The sequence below is a fragment of the Mauremys mutica genome, chromosome 4 (assembly GCF_020497125.1).
Source record: "Mauremys mutica isolate MM-2020 ecotype Southern chromosome 4, ASM2049712v1, whole genome shotgun sequence".
NCBI lineage: Eukaryota > Metazoa > Chordata > Testudines > Geoemydidae > Mauremys > Mauremys mutica.
This window is the reverse complement of record NC_059075.1, coordinates 127,868,752-127,889,894: the sequence shown is the minus strand read 5'-3', so window position 1 is coordinate 127,889,894 and position 21,143 is coordinate 127,868,752. Positions and strand designations below refer to the sequence as shown.

The window sequence follows — 21,143 nt, the reverse complement described above, 5'->3', positions numbered from 1 at the left end:
GTGGCTGGCAGTGCCTAGCCTGCCAGGGGTACGAGGTGCGTGGGTGGGGAGGTTGATCATTTTACTGGGAGGAGTTTGGGGGCCTGCCTGCCACCAGGTTCCAGCACTGGTGGGACAGCCGGGCAGTAACCAGAGAAGCCCAAGGGGGGCTAAGTGGCTCCCGGCTAGGCCTCCCCCAGCACGCCAGGCAGAGGATGGGGATGGCTTGGCCACGGTTCTCTATGGGAGACTCCTAAATGCCCTCAAGAGAGTCACTGGGCTCCTCCCGCTGAGATGCACCTAGAGGCCAGGGTGGGATGCTGGAGGTCAAGAGGTAGCCTGGCAGAGCTGGCAGGAGCTGTTACAACCTGCCCCAAGTGAGGGTTAAGCAGGGGCAGCTGGGCACAGTCCAAGTCGGATTCGCTTGCTTCATAGGAAAGGGCTGTCTCGGGGTGCCGGGACCAGCGGGAAGGGACAGGCCTGGACACTGAACCAGCTCCATGGCTCAGACTAGCTAGGGCCCTTCTGCCAGCACCCCCAGGCCCAAGGCTGCTGGAGGGAGGGAGGAGGGCACAGCAGCCAGTCTGGGCCAAGCAAGGGGGCAGCTGTGAATGGCCTTGGGGCTGGGCGGGGAAGTTTAGGTGCAGGTGTTGCTTGCTCTTCACGCCACGGGGATGAGCACCTCACGGTAAATAGAAATAAACCCACCCAGCGCCGGGATGGGAACAGAGTTGAGCAGGCTAATCTGCTCTCTAGGCCTCAACCACCAGTCAGGGGCGCCCCGCTCCCATTCACATACATACAATGGGGGTGGACCAAACCTCCCCACCCAATGCTCAGCTCACACACGGGCCAGTCTCACGCCCCACAGCCCCAGCTCACACAGATAACGGGCCTGGCTAAAGCCGGCTGCTGGCCCAGCTCCCACAGACCCAGGAGTTCCCATCCCCACCAGAGCACAGCCATGCCGTCGTCACTGGCACATAGCCCCACCCTGGCTCGCAGTTGCAGCCCACCCGCTCTGCTTACCCGTCCACTGATGGGTACTGGTGCTGGCCTGCCTCGCTCCAGCCAGCGTGCTGATCCTCAGGGCGTACTCGCTGCCAGCCAGCAGCCCATCGAACAGGAAGGTGGAGACGGCTCCGGGGACAGACTCGTTCCTCACGGCCCCCTGGGAGTCGAGGTGGTAGAGAACAAGCTGGTAGCCGTCCTTCTGGCCGGGAGCGTCCGTCCAGGAGGCTCGCAGGGCCGAGGGGCTCCCATCGCTCCTCAGACTCAGGTTGTGCACGGGAGCAGGGCCTGTGCCAAACACAACAGACAGCGTCTCCTGACAGCCACAGTGTGCCCGCCACACAGTCATGGTGTGAGACTGACCAGGCACCCACAGAGCATGGAGAGGGTCCGTGTCAGATCCCCCCACATGCTGGATCCATCTAGCTAGACTCCATGCCAGAGCCACCTGGCCGAACCCCCCCGCCAGACCTCTCGACCAGAGCACCCTCCCAGCTGGACCCCCTGAGCAGATCACCCCTTTGTCATCCCAGCTCCGCCACCACTCTGTCCCTGAGGAACGCCTTGGCAGGGATTTCCGTGTGCCCCTACCAGGGACCCAATGGGATCTAATGGGATCTGCCTTAGTCAGGTTCTGGGAATTCACTGGGGTCTTGGAGCCTCTCCCTCTGAATCCGCCGGGTGCCAGTTCTGCAGAGTGACCTTCCCACAAAGGTCACCCTGTTAAGTTTGACAATAAATAGCCCCCAGCTGCCCTCCTGCCAATCCACAGCCCTGGGAGCCCAGTGCCTGCCCCGCTTCCCCATCTTCATCCCTCTGTAACTTTCACTCCTCATCACTCCTCTCCCCTCCTCAGCGCCTTTCCCCACCATTCCCCCGCCGCCCCGAATCTCCATGTTTCCTTTCCCCACCACCAGGCTGAAAGAGCGAGGGGGTGGGGCTGCAGCGCAGAGCAGTGCTGGTGCCACTGTCCACGCCATGCCCCTGGTTCTCCCAAACACAGAAGGAGCTGCGGGGGGGGGGGGGGAGGAGGGAGATGCAGATACAGCAGGGCACCCTGCCCTGGGTCTGGAAAGCCTTCCTCTGCAAGGTTGGACACCAGGTTGATTTGGAAAGAAGCCAGCAAGGGGTTCATGTTTCCATCCAGAGGTCCCTGCTCTGGCAGGAACCCCCGCCTGGATGCCATCGGTTGGTCTCTGGAGCCCTGGGGGGAGTGTGAGCTGGTGCTGGTTAAGTGCCAAGGGGGCAGGAAAAGGGACTAACCCCGGAGGGGGTGGGAGACTAATGGGAAGACAGGCCGTGCTTCATCCTGCATCTCCTTCTCCTCTGCCATGCAGGACTTTTCCTGTCCTCTGCCCTTTGCAAGCTCTGGACAAGGGCTCCTCCCATACAAGGGGCAGTTGCAATCACAGCCCGGTTTGGGGGTAACATGAGACCTGCTTTCTCAGTGCCCCCCTTGGGGCTCACATCACTCCAACCCGGGGCAGGGGAGGGTGATAGCAGCGGGGAACATAGGAAGCCCTTACTTGTCTGGCTGCTGACTCTCTGGCTGGAGGCCTCCGCGCAGGCCAGAGCAGCAGTGACCTCGATGCTGTAGCCTGCCCCGGGGACAAGCCCCTGGAACTGGAAGCTGGTAGCATTGGGTCCAGCCGATCTGTTCTGCAGCAGCACGTCTGGCTCCAGCGTGTAGATTGCCAGGGTGTAGCCCAGGGCACCCCCGTCCGGCTCATCCCACGACAGGAAGAGGGAGTCTGGGCGGCCCTGGTCGCTGACGCTCACGTTCAGGAGGCTCCCTGCAGAATCAACGCCGGCGGTGCCGAGTGAGGAGCCATGGGCCCACCCAGCCCCAGCCCGCAGGCTTCGCTGCTGAACGGATGAGGCCAGGCTTTCCCTGCATGCTGGGCTCTCCTGCAAAGCTGGCCCCATGGCGGGTGCTGGGCCCGGCAGGAAACTCCAGCCTTGCCAGCCACTGCCCTGAGCGCCTCAGCATCAGACCCCATTCCTTGCCTCCGACTGCAAATCTTTTCATTCGAGTTAAACCCACTTTCTACCCATCTTCTCCAGCTGCCTCCTCCTTGGGGGTGGGAGCACTAGAGCTCCCCACCCCATATACAGTGGTTAAAGTGCAGCCCCTCAGCCAGCCGGCTCCATTTTTAATTTGATGGGGTTTTTTTGGTCGAGTCTGTGACCCCTTGAGACTCTCCTCCCCCCACACCCTTTAAGCACTGCCCCCGCAGGCCTGGGTCTCACCTTCTCCCAGCTCTGCGGGGCCTAGAGCCTCGGCCAGCGGGAGGGAACGGTCATTCCTGCTGCAACACAGGCTGCACCTCGGCTTGCTCGGGCAAAGCCGCATGATTGCTCTGCTAGTTACTAACAGCGCAATGCCTATGACCCACAGTGAGGAGTTCTGAGACCATCCAGCAAAGGGTGGTGGTGACATCTACACTACTCCATTCATTATGATACTTACTTCCTAGCGCAGGGGTGGGCAAACTTTTTGGCCTGAGGGCCACATCTGGGTACAGAAATTGTAGGCTCCGGCTGGTGGTGCAGGCTCTGGGGTGGTGCTGGGGATGAGGGGTTGGGGGTGCAGGAGGGTGCTTCGGGCTGGGACCAAGGGGTTCGGAGGGCGGGAGGGGGATCAGGGCTGGGGCAGGAGGTTGGGGTGCAGGAGGGGGTCAGGGATGCAGGCTCCAGGCAGCACTTACCTCAAGCAGCTCCCAAAAGCAGCAGCATGTTCTCTCTCCGGCTCCTACGTGATGGCACGGCCAGGTGGCTCTGCACTCTGCCCTGTTCACAGGCACCACCCCTGCAGCTCCCATTGGCCGTGGTTCCTAGCCAATGGGAGCTGCAGGGGCAGCACTTGGGGCGGGGGCAGTGTGTGGAGCCCCTTGGCTGCCCCATGCATAGGAGCTGAAGGAGAGACATGCCACTGCTTCTGGGAGCTGCATGAAGCAGGGCAAGCCCCTGATCCCACTCCCCGGCGGGAGCTCGAGGGCTGGATTAAAACGTCTGGAGGGCCGGATGTGGTCCCCGGGCCATAGTTTGCCCACCCCTGTCCTAGAGGTACTGTGAGCCTTAAGCAAGGCCTATAAAGATCTACAGAGATGCTCCCTGAGCTAGCCCAGCTCCTCCCAACAGCTCGCAGCCCAGCCCCAGCGGAGGACTCCCTGCTGCTCACCTCTCTCACCAGGCACGGCTTCAGCTCCCACACGCCCCTCAGAGGTGGTCCGGTTACAGCCCTCGCCCTGTGGGATTGGATTCAGTATGAGTGAGACCCGTGAGGTGACTCAGACACAGTCTATCAGGAGGAGGTTTCTGATCCCTTTTTTAATGAGGGCAGGAGAGCGGATGGCTGGAAGTTGAAGTTGCAGATTTTTAACAAGTAGGTGAATTAGCCATTGGAGCCGATTACCTAGGCTGCAGCGGATTCTCCATCACCTGGAGTACGTCTACACTGCAATCAGACACCTGCGGCTGACCTGAGTCAGCTGACTTGGGCTCAGGCCATGCGGCTGTTTAATTGCTGTGTAGATGCTTGGCCTTGGGCTGCAGCCAGGGCTCTGGGACCCTCCCTGCTCACAGGTCCCAGCATCACTATGGCGACAGACTGGGGTATCTGGCAAGCAGAGATAGGGGCTCCCTCTACGGCACTGCTGGGGCTGGGGGCGCAGTCACAGCAGGCTTGTCCCCGTCGCCGTTCGGCAGCGCAGCCAGGACCTAGACTGCCCCATGCAAAGCCCTGGGCTGGCCAGGCCTTTCGCCCAGGCTCTGGGGCCCCAAGGGGGGAGTCTCCCTGGTCTGGAGGGGCTGGAGTGCCTGGGCACAGCAGGATCTGCAGCGTGGATGGGGCTGCCGAGATCCCAGATGCCACGGGAGGAGGATGAGCGGGGAGGCAGCCGAAGCTGGTTACCTTGGTCTCTGCCCCAGAACCCCTTCCCCGTTAGTGACTCCCAACATACCCACCCCCTTCAAAGCAAATCCCCCTCCTTCCTCCCATGGTAGGTGCAGGGCTGACTCGTCCCTCCCCCACCCTGGCCCTGCAGGGCCAAACTCTGCTCTGGCATAAGCAAGGACAGCTCCACCGAGCATGGGCGCCAACTTATATGGGCTCTTGGGGCTAAAGCCCCAGGAATATTCATAATCAGGGGCTCTGCTCCACCAATATTTGGAGCTAGGTTTTTCCCCCCCCGAAGCTTCCCTGCCTGAATGTAAAGAGAGCGCACAGCGAGTGTCTCTCTCCCTTGCTTTTGCTGCCGTAGCTTAAGGCTACAGCTGCAGCATTAGCATAAGAACAATGCTAACTAACTGCTGCTGTAGAGGGGGAGGGGAGTGGAGGACGGACGGACATCACTCACCTTAGCAGCTGCTGGGGCTTCCGTGAGTGTATGATCCTATGATTTTTTATTATGTTTGACCCTACGATTCCCCCCCCGCCCCAGCCCCAGCCCCCACTCCTACCCCCAGTGAGGCACAGCAGGCTGCACAGGGGAGGCAGGAAGCCACATGTGAAGGCAATGCCCCCTCCCCCAGCACCCACCCGCCACAGGAGGGAAGGGAGAGGGAGGCTTCCTAGACCTGAGCAGCTGGGGCTTGGATGAATTTTATGACACCCTGCTCCCCCACCCCATAGCCAGCCACCACCCTGCCTACCCCACTTCTGCCCCATGCTGGGCAAGGGGCAGCTCCATCACCCATCCACAGTGAAGTTATGGTGAGGGGCAGCATGGAAGGCCACCTGTGATGGCAACCCCCCCCCAGTACCCATCATAGGGGAGGGGAGTGAGCTTTCTGGACCTGAGGGGCCCTAGGAGCATGTGCAGTGACTGTGGTGCAGAGTGAGTGTGCTGTGGGGGGCAGGAGGGGGAGAGGAGGGGTCCCTCCCCTGGAGCTTGCTGCTGCCAGTGGTGGTGATGGGGAGTCCTCTCTGGCCCTAGCCCTGGGGCAGCCTGTCTGCACCCCAAGTTCCTCATCCTCAGCCCTGCCTCATCCCAAAGCCTGCACCCCCAGCACCGAGCACGCTCCTGCACTGTGAACCCCTCATCCCCAGCCCCACCCCAGAACCCTCACCTGAGGGGAAAAACATGCAACTTAAATTTGTTGGTCAGTTTGGAGTATCATTGTATTTAGCACAATATTTGATTATTTTACACCCTTCAAAGTATGTAACTGGTCATATACAGGTGTTTTCTCTGAATACTGTCTGTGTGCCTCAGTTTCCCCAATACATTTCTTAAGGCTCTAGATGGTGGGATAAGGGGGTGTGATTGTTGTAAAGCCCTAGAGGGCCAGTGTGATGTCATCTGCACAGAGAATGGCTGCAACTGATGGCCTGGGCCACCCCCCTGCAAGGTGCCAACTGAAGGTGTTGGAGAACAAAGAGATCAGGTGGCCTCCTAATGCCTGGAAAAGAGACAAAGGCCAGAGGAGGGAGTGTCAGTGCCTGTGCAGACTTCTGGGAAGCGCATGGTGTGGAAGGGGATGCTGGGATGCTTTGGAACTACTCCATACAAAGCCAGTCAGGACTCTGGGGGAGCCTCCTCTCTGAGCAGACTGTCTCCAGAGCAAGAAGCTCACACATTCCTGGGTCTGACTTCAGAGCATTCAGCATGCCCTTCCACACCATGCACTTTCTGCAGTGACTGTGCCCAGGCAGGTCCTGGGGACAACCAGAGGTCCCTGCACCCCAACTCCGCAGTCAGATGTGACTCAGTCAGACAGTAAAACAGAAGGTTTATTAGACAACAGGATCACAGTCTAAAACAGAGCTTGTAGGTACAGAAAACAGGACCCCTCAGTCAGGTCCATCTTGAGGGGTGGGGAGCCCAGACCCAAGTTCTGGGCCTCTCCCGATTTCCCCAGCCAGCTCCAAACTGACACTCCCTCATCTGGCCTTTGTGTCTCTTCCGGACAAGGAGGCCACCTGATCTCTTTGTCCCCAACACCGTCAGTTGACACTTTGCAGGGGAAACTGAGGCACCCACACAGTATTCAGAGAAAACATTAAGAACTTTCCCACTTTGTCACAACAGGTGCAACAAAATTTAATACCGTATATTGAAGCAGGCATGTGCTGCTTCTGACTTTCCACTTTTAATTGACCCTTGTAATCTTGTGTGCTGACGCATTGTAGCTTCATTTTATATCAGTTTACAGGGTGAGAGCGTGGGGGGGGACCACCATTTTGGGCCCCACCAAAAATTATACAAACCTGCCGCCTATGCCACCGAGGGCAATGGATTTACACCAGGGCTGACTTTGGCTGGGACGGAGGGGGTCTCACCTCTAGGGACGAGACGGGAGTTCACCCCGCACAGCTCCTCCTTGGCCTCTCCCAGCAGGGGCGCAAGGCAGTCAGTGCCCCAGGACCTGGACTAAGGACACCCCACAGCCACTGCCAAGCTAGGCCAGACGGGAGCAGGAGCTGTGATGGCAGCAGCCCTTGTTCCCAGCCCCACCGAATGACCCCTGTCCGAGCCACTGGTCCCTGGCAACCAAAAATCAGGCCAGCCGGCTCCTGTCTTCCCCCTACCTCCGCACCTACCATCAAAGTGCCGGCACTGCGGCCAGGGGGCTGTCCATAAATTACCCGAGGCACTAGAGAGTCTGTGGATCTTTCATTTTGCATGTTTGTTTCAGTGTCACAAGGGGGGCAGGTCTTGAAAATCACCCCCAAAATGTGTTATGTAATTATGGCCAGGCCCTGGGGATTGCCTGAGCTGGAGGTGCTGGGAAAAGAGGCAAATTGGGGGTGGGGGTGCAGACTGAGCAGCCTGAGAAGCTTGGAGCACCCAGCGCCCCCCAACAGCAGTGTCGGGTGTTCAGCCCCTCTTGGGAGCACCCCCCACCCTCTGGATCGGAGATGCTGTGGGGCCCTGACTCCTTCTGCGCTAATGGAAGTGGCTCTGCTCAGTCCCATTCCCCCAGCAGGCAGCAGAGAACTGCCCAGCTCTCTGGAGTCTCTTCCCTCTTGGTTCCCCTGCCTGCCTCATCCCTGGACCATGGGGAGGTGTTTGTGTGTGTGTCCGGGGGGAGGGTGAACACACACATCCTGCAAACAGCCGATTCCCCAAGCGAAGTCGTGGCAACAACAACCAGCTCTGATTGCAGGGGCGAGAGGGCACCGAGGGGGGAGAGGAGGAGGAAGGAGCCAGCCTGTGGCTGCAAACCTCGCTAATGCACTGCAGCTGTGCAGCTGGAACGGCAGCCCACAAGAATGCTGTCATTCCCCAGTGGGGCAGGGGCAGGCGAGCCCTGAAACCTGAAGCCAGCGTCCTCTGCGGAGAAACAAGGGGTGCAAGAGACATGGGCTTACCTCGGCCAGGGTCCCCAGGAGCCAGGACGCCCACAGCAGGGGCAGCAGCAGCTGTGGCTTCATCAGGAGCAAGGTGGGCTGAGGAGAAAAGGAACAGAAAGTTTGGGCCCCTCTTAGGTGCAGTTGTCCCCGAGCGGCTCCGTTCCCCGTGGCAGCTCCGGCCTGCATCCCCACATGGTATCCGAGCTCACATGGGACGGGATGACATCAGTGGGGCTACAGGCTTGGCGCCAGCCTGCTGCAGGCAAACTCCAGCAAGCTGTGCGGGGGCAGGGGCCGTGTGTGCCTGCCGGAGGTGAGAGAGCTGGGGGGGGATCGTGTGTGTGTGTGTGTTTGTGTGTGTGTGAGAGAGAGAGAGAGAGATCTCCAGTGCTTGTGCTCCTGTCTGTGTGTGTAAATGTGTGTGTGTGAGAGATCTTCAGTGCATGAGTTTCGTGTGTGTGTGTGTGTGTGTGTGTGTGTGTGTGTGTGTGAGATCTCCAGTGCCTGTGCTCCTGTCTGTGTAAATGTGTGTGTGTGAGATCTTCAGTGCGTGAGTTTCGTGTGTGTGTGTTCGTTCCCCTGGGTGTTTGTATCCTGTCTACGAGTCTGCCTCTAATGTTCCTCTGCGCGTCTGTGTGTGTTCCTGTGTGTCCCTTGCCTACGTGGGTCTGTTTTGCAGTGTGCTGGGCTGTGCCTCGGTGGTGGGGGTGTACCTCTGGGCGGGTGTGCGCCTCTGGGTGAGCTCTGTGGCCAGGGCTTCGAGACCTGTTCCAGCTGGGAGAAGGAGTCCTGCGAAGTTGCAGAAGCTGGTGCAGTGACGGGAGAGGATCGTCCGGGGCTCCCAGCTGGAGAGGAATGTACCCTGGGAGCATCCTGAGCAGCCCCCCGACACACACATACACCTCCCCAAAGGGAAGGTGGGTCGAAGCCTGAGGCCAGCTGTGCATGTGGTGTACAGGTCTGTCTCGGGCTGACACAGCATGTTTGGCTCCAGGCTGGTTCAGGATGGCTGGACTGGGCTCCTAAGGGAGGCGGCGGGGGCGGAGGGGAGCTGTTCAAAGACGTGGCTAGCCAGAGCTGGTGCAGCGTGCAGCACCCGGCCCAGGGGAGCATGACCCAATAGCCAGCATGGCCGCTCTGGCAACGCTCGGCTAGGAGCCCATGTGGCTGGGCAATGAGACGAGCTGCCGGGCTGGTCCCAAGGCAGCCTGAGAACCCAGTGAGGCGGGGGATGATCAAGGCCCGCTTCCCAGAGGACTCCCCCTCCAGTTCCTGTAGGCCTGGTGCCCTGCATGGGCCAGAGCTACCCTCTCCGGCTGGCATGGGCCACAGGGCCTGCCGGACACAGGACTTGCCCACCCAGACACAGACATGAGCCAAGCAGGGCCTGGAAGGGCTGGAACCTGTCACCCAGTGATGGGGGCCATGCAGAGCAGAGCTGCCCCAAAGGCCCCTGATTCCCAGCCTGGCCCAGGCCGTTCCTCCAGCACCAGGTGGCGGCTGGTAGCCTCACGCCTGGGGCAGCGGCCAAAGCAGGACGGGGCTTGGGAAGTGAATCAGATGAAAGAAAAAACAAACAATCGCCCCAACACCACTGCAAACTGTCCCCCAAATCCACCTCCCCAAACCCTGAACCGCTCCCCACAAACCTACCAAAGCATCTGCCCCAAGTCCAGCTCCCACAGCTCCAAATGTCTCCCTGAACCAACACCTAGACTCCAAACTGTCCCCCCAAATCCATCCGCCAACTCTTAACTGTGCCCCCAACACCCCCTCAGACTCTGAACCATCCCCCTAGCCCTGCCCAAGCCACGGGCAGCCCTGGCTGCCTGGTCTGGGGAGAGTGGGGCCAGATGCCCACTGTGCCAGCCTCCCAGAAATCCATGAAAAGGAGAATAGTCACTAGAGTCCCAGACTGCAGTCACAGGCCCGGGAGCTCTGCCAAGGCCCCGAGGGTCCCTGGGGTCACACTTCAGGGAGCGGGTACCGATGGGAGTCACAGCCAGAGTGGGGACATGGATAGTCCTGGCTTCCCTTGGATTCCTGGGTTCATCCAGGTCTGGGGGTGGCTCCCTGGGGGGAGACAGACCCTACCAGGGCTGGATTAGCACCGTCCTGGGCTCCAGCTACACCAGGACATGGGGCCTGCTCTATGGGGCCCCCCACAACCTGCCCCTTTCCACCTGACGGGAGCCAGGGTGAGATGTTCCTGCTCAGATACATATTTGTGCAACATCAGCTCCCACAGCGTGTATCCTAGGGCCCTAACACACGGAGCACATGCCTGACATGGAGCCCATGGGCAATGCAACAGGAGCCCAGACTGGCGGACACTGAATTTAATGATGGCAAGAAGTTTTAAAAAGAGCCTTAAACATGGGCCTGGCCTGATTCTCCAGGCTGCTGGGAACCGAAATACCTGAGCGTCGTGACTGCTCCTTTGGGACTCAGACAGGAAGGAGTGAACAGCCCCAGCAGGGCAGGCCTGGGGGCTGAGATCAGAGAGGTCCTGTCTGGTGGCTAGAGAAGTAAGACGGGATCAGGAGAATCGGAGCGCAGATCCCAGTGTGGCATGGGGAGCACCTGGAAGATGCATGGCAAGGAAAGGGGGAACATCGACCAACTAATACCTACGATGAGACTCCTCCCTCGTTGGCACTACTGTGGATAGGACAGACTGGAGAGGATAGACAGGGTAGGAGGTCGACAGGTAGGAAGGAAGGAAGCTAGATGCCCACAGTCAGGGCCGGTGCAACCATTTAGGTGACCTCGGCGGTCGCCTAGGGCACTGGCATTTGGGGGGCTCCATTTTCTTTGGCAGCGACTGCGCCGGCCGGATCTTCGGCCGCCCTGATCACTGCCAGCATTTAGGCGGAGGGAGCTGGGGCAGGGGAGCGCGGGGAGGGCCGCCTGCAGCAAGTAAGGGGGGGGGCACGCCAGGGAACTCCCCGCCCCAGCTCACCCCTGCCCTGTCTCCTCCCCGAGCATGCCGTGGCCGCTTCACTTCTCCCGCCTCCCAGGCTTGCAGTGCCTAAGCTGATTGGTGCCGCAAGCCTGGAAAGCAGGAGAAGTGAAGCAGCGACGGCGTGCTTGGGGTGCTCGTGCACAGAGCAGGGGTGAGCTGGGGAGGGTGCCTCAGGGTGGAGGGTGGCGGGTGGGGAGCTGCCGCAAGGGGGGTGCCTCAGGGCAGAGGGGAGGAGCTGCCGTGGGTTGGGGGGGGCGCCTCAGGGCAGGGGCTCATGGTGGAAGTTTCGCCTAGGGCGCGAAACATCCTTGCACAGGCCCTGCCCACAGTTAACCATTCACAGGGAACAATTAAAGGAAAATTGTCTTTCTGGTTTGTATTTTGCTTCCCCAGTCGTTTCTCTACAAACACCAAGTGCACATTGAAGCCCCAGGAAAAGCCAAGACGCCCCCGTGCTTGCAGAACGACTCCCCCCTCCCCCCCTCCACCCCCAGGTGTGTGGCCAGCGCTAGTGCGAGCAGGCTCCTCCAGTAGGCAGGGATCTGTTCCTAAAGCAGAGGACACGTGGCCTGAAGCAAAGCGATCCCTGTACGTGGTTTGGCCCCATGTGCAGGGCAGTAGGAAGTCACGGGGAGGGCTGGGTGCTGGCAGGCAGGCAAGGGGCTGGAGTCTCTTTCCATTGGCCGGGGTTTGGGCTGGCTGCTGGAGCCGGCTGGCTGAGTCAGAGGCTGTTTAGAAAGGCCCCTTTCCAGCACACCCTGGTCGCAGCCAGGAGAGGTTTGGCTTTAAATTTTCCTTGGAAACGGCACGGTCGTCAACCTCACGTGGTTAGGGGATTTCGGCTCATCCAGTGCCCTGCGACGTTCGCACAGATACTTTTCGCCTTGCTGTCGAGCCTGATGTCGCTTGACAGGTTTGTGTGGCGGGAACATGGGGCACGCAGCAAGGTGGCCCACAGGGGTGGGGCACGGGGGCACCCTTGGAGCCACAGCAATAGCGAGGGGTGCCTCGAGGGAGGGAGAAGAGGAACAGGGGTGAGCGGCGTGGGCAGCCTGGGGCTTGAATAGGGCCAGGATTGAGGGGGAGAGACAGAGCTGAGTGGGGAGCCCAGGGCTGGGATAGGTGAGGGGCCCATGGGTAGGGGTGAGGGGCAGCAGCCCAGCTGTCTGGAGAGCCCCTGACTGGACTAGGGGGAGGTAGTGCAGAGCTGTATGCATGGTGGGGGGAGCCGGAGATCTGGACTAGAGGAGGATGCTGTAAATCAGGCAGGGGATGCAGTGGCTGACCTGTCTGGAGGCAGCATGCTGGACTGTGGGTGCTGGCATCACTCTGCTGCTCCTGGATCTCGCGAGGAGGTGAATCCGCTCTGCACTGAAACCTCTATGGCTTGCTCCCTGCCCCTGGGTTTTCCCCTTCTCCGAAGGTGACGTTACAAGGGTGTGACTCCATGAGGAAACAAAGCAGGTGCCTTTCCCCCAGGGCAGCCACGGAGCAAAGGGTGGGGCCCCACTGTCTTTGAGCACAGCAGGAAATTCCAGGCCCCTGAAAAGTGGGGGACTAGTTCATTAGCTGAGGTCATGACCTGTGTGGTCTGGGCCGTACCTGCCTCGCTTGGCTTGATGGAGATGCTTCCCCTGGCCGCAGTTTGAGCTCTCCTCGCCAGCGGCGGGCCCAGCCTGTCCCCTCCCGTCTGGAGGGGAGGCCCAGCTCCTCTCAAACGTCCTCCCCTCTGCCACAACTCAAATGCTCCCGCCTCTCCCTGGGAGCCGGAGCTCAGAGCACTTCAGAGACTAAGGAGTTCAGCCCCGGGGAGACAGGGACCGATCACCACCCCCAGTTCACAACTGGGCAAACAGACACGCACGCACGTGTGAAGCAACTTGCTCCAGGCTACACAGCAAGGCTGGGAATAGAAACCAGGAGTCCTGACCGTTCCCCCATCCCCCATGGCTTAACCACTAGGCCGTGCTCCTCCCACTGGAATAGGTCCCACCCCAGTAAAGCACTAGACAGCTGTACTTGCCCCTGAATCCACTAGGCTCAGCTTTTCTAACTCTCTCCCTGCTGGACTGGATGGAATCCCCCAGGTCTGAGATGCGCACAGCTCAGCCAGCTGGGAACACGCTGCTCTTGCCACGCCAGGTCACTCGGCTGCAGGGAGGATCCCCTGCAGGCCAGGGGGGAGTGCAGATCCAGGGGGCTGAGTCAGAGAGGGACATGTACTAACAACTGAACCCTGATGTCCTAGCAGCACGGAGCCAGTGGAGGGAGCTGGCTAGGTCATGCCGGGGCACTTGCTGCTCTGCTAATCTCTCACTGAGTTGGATGGAATTCACAAGCCTGGCTTTGAGTGGTTCATCCCCTACCCACCAGGTCTCTCCCACTTTGCAAGCCCCACTTGATAGCATCCAGTACTGGGCACCATTCTCCCTGGGCAGGCAGGCAATGGACCAAGCAAGAGCAAGAAACCTTCTTAGCTGAACGGAGTCCCTCAGGACAAAGATGCACCTTTACAGACCCGACCCTCTCCACCTCCCACTGACACAGGTGGAGTCACGCTGGATTTAGTGGGGCATGGTGCCTGTACATTACAGGGGTGCAGGATAATGCAGATCAAATCACTGGATCACAGGTTCCTGACACAGCGGCTAATCCCTGATCATTCAGTGGAAAGGGACAGCACTGACCCAGCTGCACTGCGTGGCTCCTTCTGTGCCCCCATAGGGGCCTTTGCAGAACAGGCAGGAGGCCACCAGGGCTCGTGTCGCTTGGATAGTGCAATGGCTAGTTGGATTGTGGAGCATGCAGCCCAAAGCTGAAGTGTGGGTACAATGGGAGGCTGGGGTTTATGGGGGCTCCTTGGCTCAGAAGCTGCGGGGTGCTCCTCTCGAAGATCTGCAGGGAGAAGAACAAGCCACAGACCGTGGGTAAATCTCTATCGCCCACCCACAGGTTATGGGTCTGTCTTCACTGCAGACTTTGCCCAGGCCCCCTAGGCCAGGTGTAAAGCACCAGCACCCTCGGGTGAGAAGACTGTGTGTGGGGACAGGAGGGGGAAACATCCGGGTAAGAGCCTGGCTTCCCTCTGGTGAAGATAGACCCTAAACCTGTAATTGCTCACTGGAATCCGCTCCCAGGGTTTCAAATGCTGCCGCACAGTCCCAGAGAATACAGCATCCCCCCCTTCAGCCAAACCCCATGCTGAGGAACCAGGCCAGCAATCGTGGGCAGACTGTAAGCTGCTTGGGACAGGGAACGTCTCATTGCCTAACCCCATGGGGCCCTAGGGCTAGCACCATGTGACTAAAGAAGGAGAGGGAGTGACAGCCAGACAGACGGAGCAAGGGAGGGATGGACACCCCAGGGATTACACTGACCTGTAGAACAGCCCAGGCATTCTTGGCATGAAGGGGTTAATGCTTCCCAGGGGATACTGAGTGGAGTCTACAGACGCCCCCCTCCCCGACACCAGATCTCCCAGTGTCTTTTCTCCTGGGTAGCAGCAGCTGAGGGCTCAGAGGGCAGGCTAGAATTAAGCCATAGGCCTTGTCTCCAGCTGATTTGGGATCCCCTCTCCCAGTTACAGCTAAACCAGAGCACAGACCCCTGCAGCGTTCACCAGGCCCAGGCACCTGCCCCACACTCTGCCCCACTCTCACTAACCCACCCACAGAGATGTGCATTCTGGGCCCACAAACCCTCCTTCCTACCTGACTTCACTCCCATCAGGGCCAGTACATCATTCATAAAAGGGGGACAGATCAAGCCCTAAACCCAGAGGTGTGAGGCCACCACCAGAGCAAGTGTCCAACCCCCAGCATCCCTGCAGCACAGCCAGGGCCTAAGAAGGAGGCCTGGGACCTACAAGGAACAGACTGTGAATTGCCCTGACATTCCAGAGACACTGTTTGTGATGTTCTCGGCCACAGAGCAGGATGATGTGTTTTCCTTTAACCTTTCCCATTTTTCCTTATTCTTTTTTAAATTAATTGTTGATTAAATAACTTGTGTTTGCTTTAAATTGCATGAAATGATCGGTGGGTCAGGGAAGTGTCTAGTGCAGAGAGAGCACCCTGTAGTAGGGACACCATAACCCCTGTCCTAGGTGACCACAGCAGGATTGGGGGCTGAGCCCCCCAAGAATCCTGGGCCCAGCCTTGTTGGGGTTACAAGGACTCTGCCAGACAGGACAGTGGAAGGGGAGCCCTCGAGGGCAGGGGCGCCTCTGGGTAAAGGAAGTGGGAGCGAGGACTCAGATCCTTCCGCTAGCCCATTTCACCAGGGTAGTGCGGAAGCCAGGAAAGTTCCCCACAATAGCAGGACCATTCCCCTGCTTACACTTAGCAAGCAGCCCCTGATTTCCAGTGATGTGTTAGAAAGGGATCCAGCCCTTCCTTAGCCACCGGTATGAAGCTAGGATTGGGGTCAGTCCCAGGCAACTAAGAGCTGGAACAGCTCCAGCAGATCAAACTTTCCAACAAATTGCTTCTTCTCCTCCTCCCTTCAAGGGGAGATGGGGCCAGCCACACCTGTGCCATAATTAATTAGCTGCTTCCCAGCCTAAGGGGGTCAGGTGATCAGGTGAGGCGGACCTGGGCTTTATAAAGGGGCTGAGCTCAGCAAGCCAGCCTAAGGAGGGGAATCCCAGGGAGTGGGCAGGTTTGTGGGGGTCTGCAGGAGGCTGGGTACTCTAGTCTAGGGGAAGCAGTGCTTTTAACTGGAGCAGGGAAGGCTGCAAGGACCAGAGGCTAGCAGGGGTGAGAACAGTGGTCCAGTGGAGCCAGCCTAGTAGCTCAGTGCTCTATACTGGAACCAGAAGGACTCTCAAAGATAGCCCAGAAAGGGGCTGGGAACAGGGCCTAGAGGGTGGGCTGAAAGGAAGCCTCTGAAGCGTAGAAGAACCTCCTTGTTTGTGAGGATTCCTAGGCTGGACTTTTTGCTACCCTGGAAGGGGTCAGATTTGTTTGTGACATGGCCAGAGGGCTAAGCTGCCTCTCTAGCACAGAGTACTGTGAGGAGAGCTGAGGAGACCCACCCCCTTGGGGGAGGAAATGGAGGCGGAGTGTGCCACACTTGAGCAGAAGGAGGCACTATGAGGCAGCTATGCTCCACTATGCCCTATTAGTTCACAATGACCCCCCATTTTAAAAATTCAAACAAGACCCTAATATCCCATTTGCCACCCGCCAGCCCAATTGCTCTCTTTGTAAAGTACCTTATCTGCCTCTTCTAGTCAAATTGTAAGCTCTGGGGGGTCTCCTTTGCCTATGCCTGTACAGTGCCTGGCCTCATGGGGAATCTGACCTGAATATGGGACCTCCAGCTGCTACCAGAACATAAATAACAGCCACAGTAACTCTGTGTGTTGTGAATTTGGTCACCTAAGTATTGGCTATCATGTGGGTCTGTTCCTGGCTCTGCCACAGGCCTGCTTGGTACCTCAGTTTCCCCATCTGTAAAACCGGGATAATGATACTGACCTTTGTGAAGAGCTTTGATATCTCCTGATAAAAAGTGCTAGATAAGAGCTAGGGATTGTTACTGTTGTGTCTTCTCCCTGATTGGCTAGCAAGTTGCAAATAGCAGCATCCCTGGTGAATCACATGCTTTTGAGATCCTCAAATCCCCAGTGTTTGTAAAATCCCTCGTGAGTCATGTGACTGAGTCACAGCGACGCATGCTCAGGCGTTTACTCACAACACGCTTTGAGGCTGGCCTGACTAGGGCACACATTAAAGTTCAGAACATTAAAGACCTTTTCCACTACCCAGGTGTTGTTAATGGTGTCAGAGATGTGTAACCACCAAGGAGATGACATAGATTCCTGGGACTCTGTCTGCTGGCAGCTCAGGGGGAGGCACTGTCTCTGGTAGGGAGGGGGAACCAAGGCAGACTCAGAGTCTGCCTGGCAACCAATAGGGAGTGACAGGCCCTTCCAGGGAGGAGCCATTTTGGAGTCAGTCTGGGGCCAGCCTGGGCAAGGGCAGGACTGACTGTGCGGGGGAGCTGGAGAGTCCCAGGCCTGCATGCGGGTTTCCCCTGAGAACAGGCCTCTAGGGACCTGACAGCAGATCCCTCAGCTGGGTTTTTCCTTCCCCACTGGTGATTCCCAATTTGTAGCATTTGCTGGGAAATTTCCCCAGCCAGGCTGGGTTCACCCTCCAGCTCCCTAGGTGAGACCAGTCACCACATGGTCAGGTCTGCTAGTCCTGGGAAGCTGCCTGCAGAGTGTGTGACTGGAGGCTGGCCTAGAAGGCTACAGTTTGGATGTTTGTGTAGTTGTATAACCTACACCTTGAGCGCTGCACCCCTTTGTGGTGAGGGGAAATCCTAGGACTGACACAGCCTGGTTGCTGCCTGAGGAGGATCCCTACCAGCAGACAGCAGCCCCTCTGCAGTCAGGGCCGGTGCAAGGATGTTTTGCGCCCTAGGCGAAACTTCCACCTTGTGCCCCCTGCCGTGCCCCCGCCCTGAGGTGCCCCCTTGCGGCAGCTCCCCACCCTCCGCCCTGAGGCACCCCTCCCACTCCAGCTCACCCCTGCTCCGAGCACAAGCACCCCGAGCATGCCATCGCTGCTTCACTTCTCCCGCCTCCCAGGCTTGCGGCGCCTAATGAAAGCTGATTGGCGCTGCAAGCCTGGGAGGTGGGAGAAGTGAAGCAGCTCACCCCTGCCTCGCCTCCTCCCCGAGCACGCCAGAGCTGCTTCACTTCTCCTGCCCCCCAGGCTTGCGGCGCCTAAGCTGATTGGCGCCACAAGCCTGGGAGGCAGGAGAAGTGAAGCAGCTCTGGCATGCTTGGGGAGGAGGCGGGACAGGGGTGAGCTGGGGTGGGGAGTTCCCCTGCGTGCCAACCCCCCTTTACTTGCTGCAGGCGGCCCTCCCCATGCTCCTCTGCCCCAGCTCCCTCCGCCTAAATGCCGGCAGCGACCGGGGCGGCCAAAGATCAGGCTGCTGTGGTCACTGCTGAAGAAAATGGCGCCCCCCAAATCCCAGTGCCCTAGGCGACCGCCTAGGTCGCCTAAATGGTTGCAGCGGCCCTGTCTGCAGTGACTGAGGAGTCCAGCGTCATCTTTGAACCTGAGGATCATTCATGGAGGATCATTCATGTGAGTGCACCAGCTTTTAGTTAGTTAGTCAGGGAATTTGTTTTGGGGACTCCCCTGCTCCCTAACTGTGTCCTCAAGCCAGGGAGTGAGGGTTTGAGGATTTTATAACCTGCTGCATATTACACCTGTGGAGGGATTCACCACCTCCTCCCACTTGTGGGTCCTTTGGGCTGTACTGAACCCAGCCAGCCACGCTGCTAAACTACTGCAGAGAAGAATTGTATAGGTCATCAAGGGCCCCAGCAAAGCACGCCTACCAACAGGACATTAATTTTACACTTGTTACATCAAGTCACAGGTATTTTCAGTGTGGGCACCGCTGACCCTAAAAATAGTGTTTCACCCCGTTATGTTGTATTTGTCTCCTGTTTAATATAATTATTGTGTTTGTTTGTGTTATTTCTTAGAAGTCTCCAACTATCTGGCAAGTAAGTGGGGATTACTCTGTAGGTAGAATTTTCCACCCAAGCTGCCCTGGTGACCCTGCCCAGAAGGAGCGAGGGAGGTGGAGGCACTGCCAAATAATTTCATAGGAAAAAATAAAGAAAAAAGATACACCCTGCTGAGTGGGTGGGGGGGGGGATCCAAAAGAACCCAGACCTGTCCATCAAAACCTGTAAGCGGATTGGCATTAAAGGAGGTAACCAGGTGGAGAGGGGCGCTACAGATGATTGAAACAGATGGTTTAAAAATCTGGGTGATGTTACTGAGATTCGAGGCACTGGAGGGCACTACTGCAGTGGCTGGTTCTGTTTCTCTGGGTGCAGAAGCAGCCCATGGAGAAATGCTCATTGTCTGATGGTGTCATAACTATAAAGGGAAGGGAACAGCCCTCCTGTGTACAATACTATAAAATCCCTCCTGGCCAGAGACACCAAAATCCTTTTACCTGTAAAGGGTTAAGAAGCTCAGGTAACCTGGCTGACACATGACCCAAAGGACCAATAAGGGGACAAGATACTTTCAGATCTTGGGGGCAGGGAGGAGGCTTTTGTTTGTGTGCTCTGTTTTGGGGTTGTTCCCTCTTGGGACTAAGAGGGACCAGACATCAATCCATGTTCTCCAAATCTTTCTGAACCAGTCTCTCATATTTCAAACTTGTAAGTAACAGCCAGGCAAGGGTGTTAGTTTTATCTTTGTTTTCTCAACTTGTAAATGTTCCTTTTTGCTAAGAGGCTTTACTTCTGTTTGCTGTAACTTTGAACCTAAGGCTAGAGGGGGTTCCTCTGGGCTCTATGAATCTGATTACCCTGTAAAGTTATTTTCCATCCTGATTTTACAGAGATGATTTTTACCTTTCTTTCTTTAATTAAAAGCCGCCTTTTTAAGAACCTGATTGATTTTTCCTTGTTTTAAGATCCAAGGGGGTTGGATCTGCACTCACCAGGAATTGGTGGTGGTGTGGGAGGGAAAGGAGGGGGAATTGTTAATTTCTCCTTGTTTAAGATCCAAGGTTTTGGATCTGTGTTCACCAGGAACTTGGTGGAGAAGTCTCTCAAGGGTACTGGGAGGAAGATAGTCTGTGTGGGAAGGTAGACAGAGGTTCCCAAATAACTCTTAAAGGATTTGGGTGGTGGCAGTAAAACCAGATCTAAGTTGGTAATTAAGCTTAGAGGTTCTCATGCAGGACCCTACATCTGTACCCTAAAGTTCAGAGTGAGGAAGGAACCTTGACAGGTGGGGTGCAGGTTTTCTACCTAAACCTCTCCTAAGCAGTCGGTCTTAGGCACAGCATGGCCTACGCTCTCACAAGACAACCAGCATACACAAGACTTAAATGAAATGGCAGCTGAGGAGAAAGAAGACACCTCCAAAGCTAACCGAGGTTTCCATGCTATAACAGAGGGCCAGGGGCAAGGCAACTCATATAATAATTAATAATCCCTAGCTCGTGTAATCTTTTCATCTATATACCTTAAAGTGCTTTACAAGGGAGGTCAGTATCATTAACCCCATTTTACAGATGGGGAAACTGAGACATAGGAAGGGCACGTGACATGCTCAAGGTCACCCAGCAGAGCTGGGAATACAGCCCTGGTCTCCTGAGCCCCAGCCTAGTGCTCTAGCCACTAGAACCCAGGTGAGCTGGCTAAGGACTGGGCACTGACTGGCATGGTGCCCCGAGTGAAGAAAGGGCAGTGGGCGGGACTCTGTGAGAAGCAGATAAACCAGAGGGCTGCACGCTTTGCAGCTTGGCACCTGAGCTCACTGCACACACCAGGGGCTCCTGGCCAGGGCCAGGGGGAGCAGGAAGGATTAGCACCTCCACAGTGGAAATATTGTGGGGGCTTCGCCCATATAAACTCATGCATGCCCGGGGGGGGGGGAGGAGGGAGGCGAGAGTGGGACCTGGAGGGGCTGGCACGGCTGCCGTGGCACCAGGGAGCGGGTAGGAACTGCTGAGACCCCTTCCCAGCCTGGTGCTGGCTATCTCCCAGCCCCACTGAGTCTCGGTAGCTCCCCTCGATCCCCCTCCTATTCCTCTGCCCCCCCCATTCACAGCTTCAGCCCCCTCCTTGCATTCCTCCATCCACCCTCACAAGCTCCCTGTCTGCCACCCTCCCACCCCGCTGCATTTCAGGGACTCCCTGCACCTCTTTTCCCCTCCAAAGTACCTTTCTTCACCCTGGCTTGGAAGGGTTGGGCAGAGGGAGCAGGCCTTGGGGAGGCAGCGCTAGGCGGGAGGAAGGAATGACCTTTCTCACCTGGCTGAACATAGCTCTTCTCTCTGCCCCACAGCTGCTAGGCGGCTCTCAGCAGGGAGTGCAAGGAGCAAAGGGCTTTT

At 57.7% G+C, this 21,143-nt stretch overlaps 1 protein-coding gene across 4 annotated transcripts in view; it reads right to left on the bottom strand.

Moving 5' to 3' along the window:
* The window catches only part of LOC123369648 (receptor-type tyrosine-protein phosphatase V-like), a 69,048-nt gene extending 52,239 nt beyond the window's left edge, over positions 1 to 16,809 (bottom strand). For 2 of the 4 annotated variants that reach the window (XM_045015482.1, XM_045015483.1), the window contains exons 1-6: positions 16,733 to 16,809; positions 13,940 to 14,147; positions 8,306 to 8,383; positions 4,172 to 4,238; positions 2,517 to 2,783; positions 1,009 to 1,278 (exon numbers count right to left, since the gene is read on the bottom strand). In XM_045015482.1, the coding sequence (XP_044871417.1) occupies positions 1,009 to 1,278; positions 2,517 to 2,783; positions 4,172 to 4,238; positions 8,306 to 8,383; positions 13,940 to 14,056 (799 nt within the window). In that variant the 5' untranslated portion in view covers positions 14,057 to 14,147; positions 16,733 to 16,809. Of the gene's footprint in view, positions 1 to 1,008; positions 1,279 to 2,516; positions 2,784 to 4,171; positions 4,239 to 8,305; positions 8,384 to 8,496; positions 8,718 to 12,538; positions 12,704 to 13,939; positions 14,148 to 16,732 lie in introns of those variants that run through there. The other 2 variants (XM_045015484.1, XM_045015485.1) reach the window with 2 other exon arrangements.
* Between the last annotated feature and the right edge of the window lie 4,334 nt (positions 16,810 to 21,143).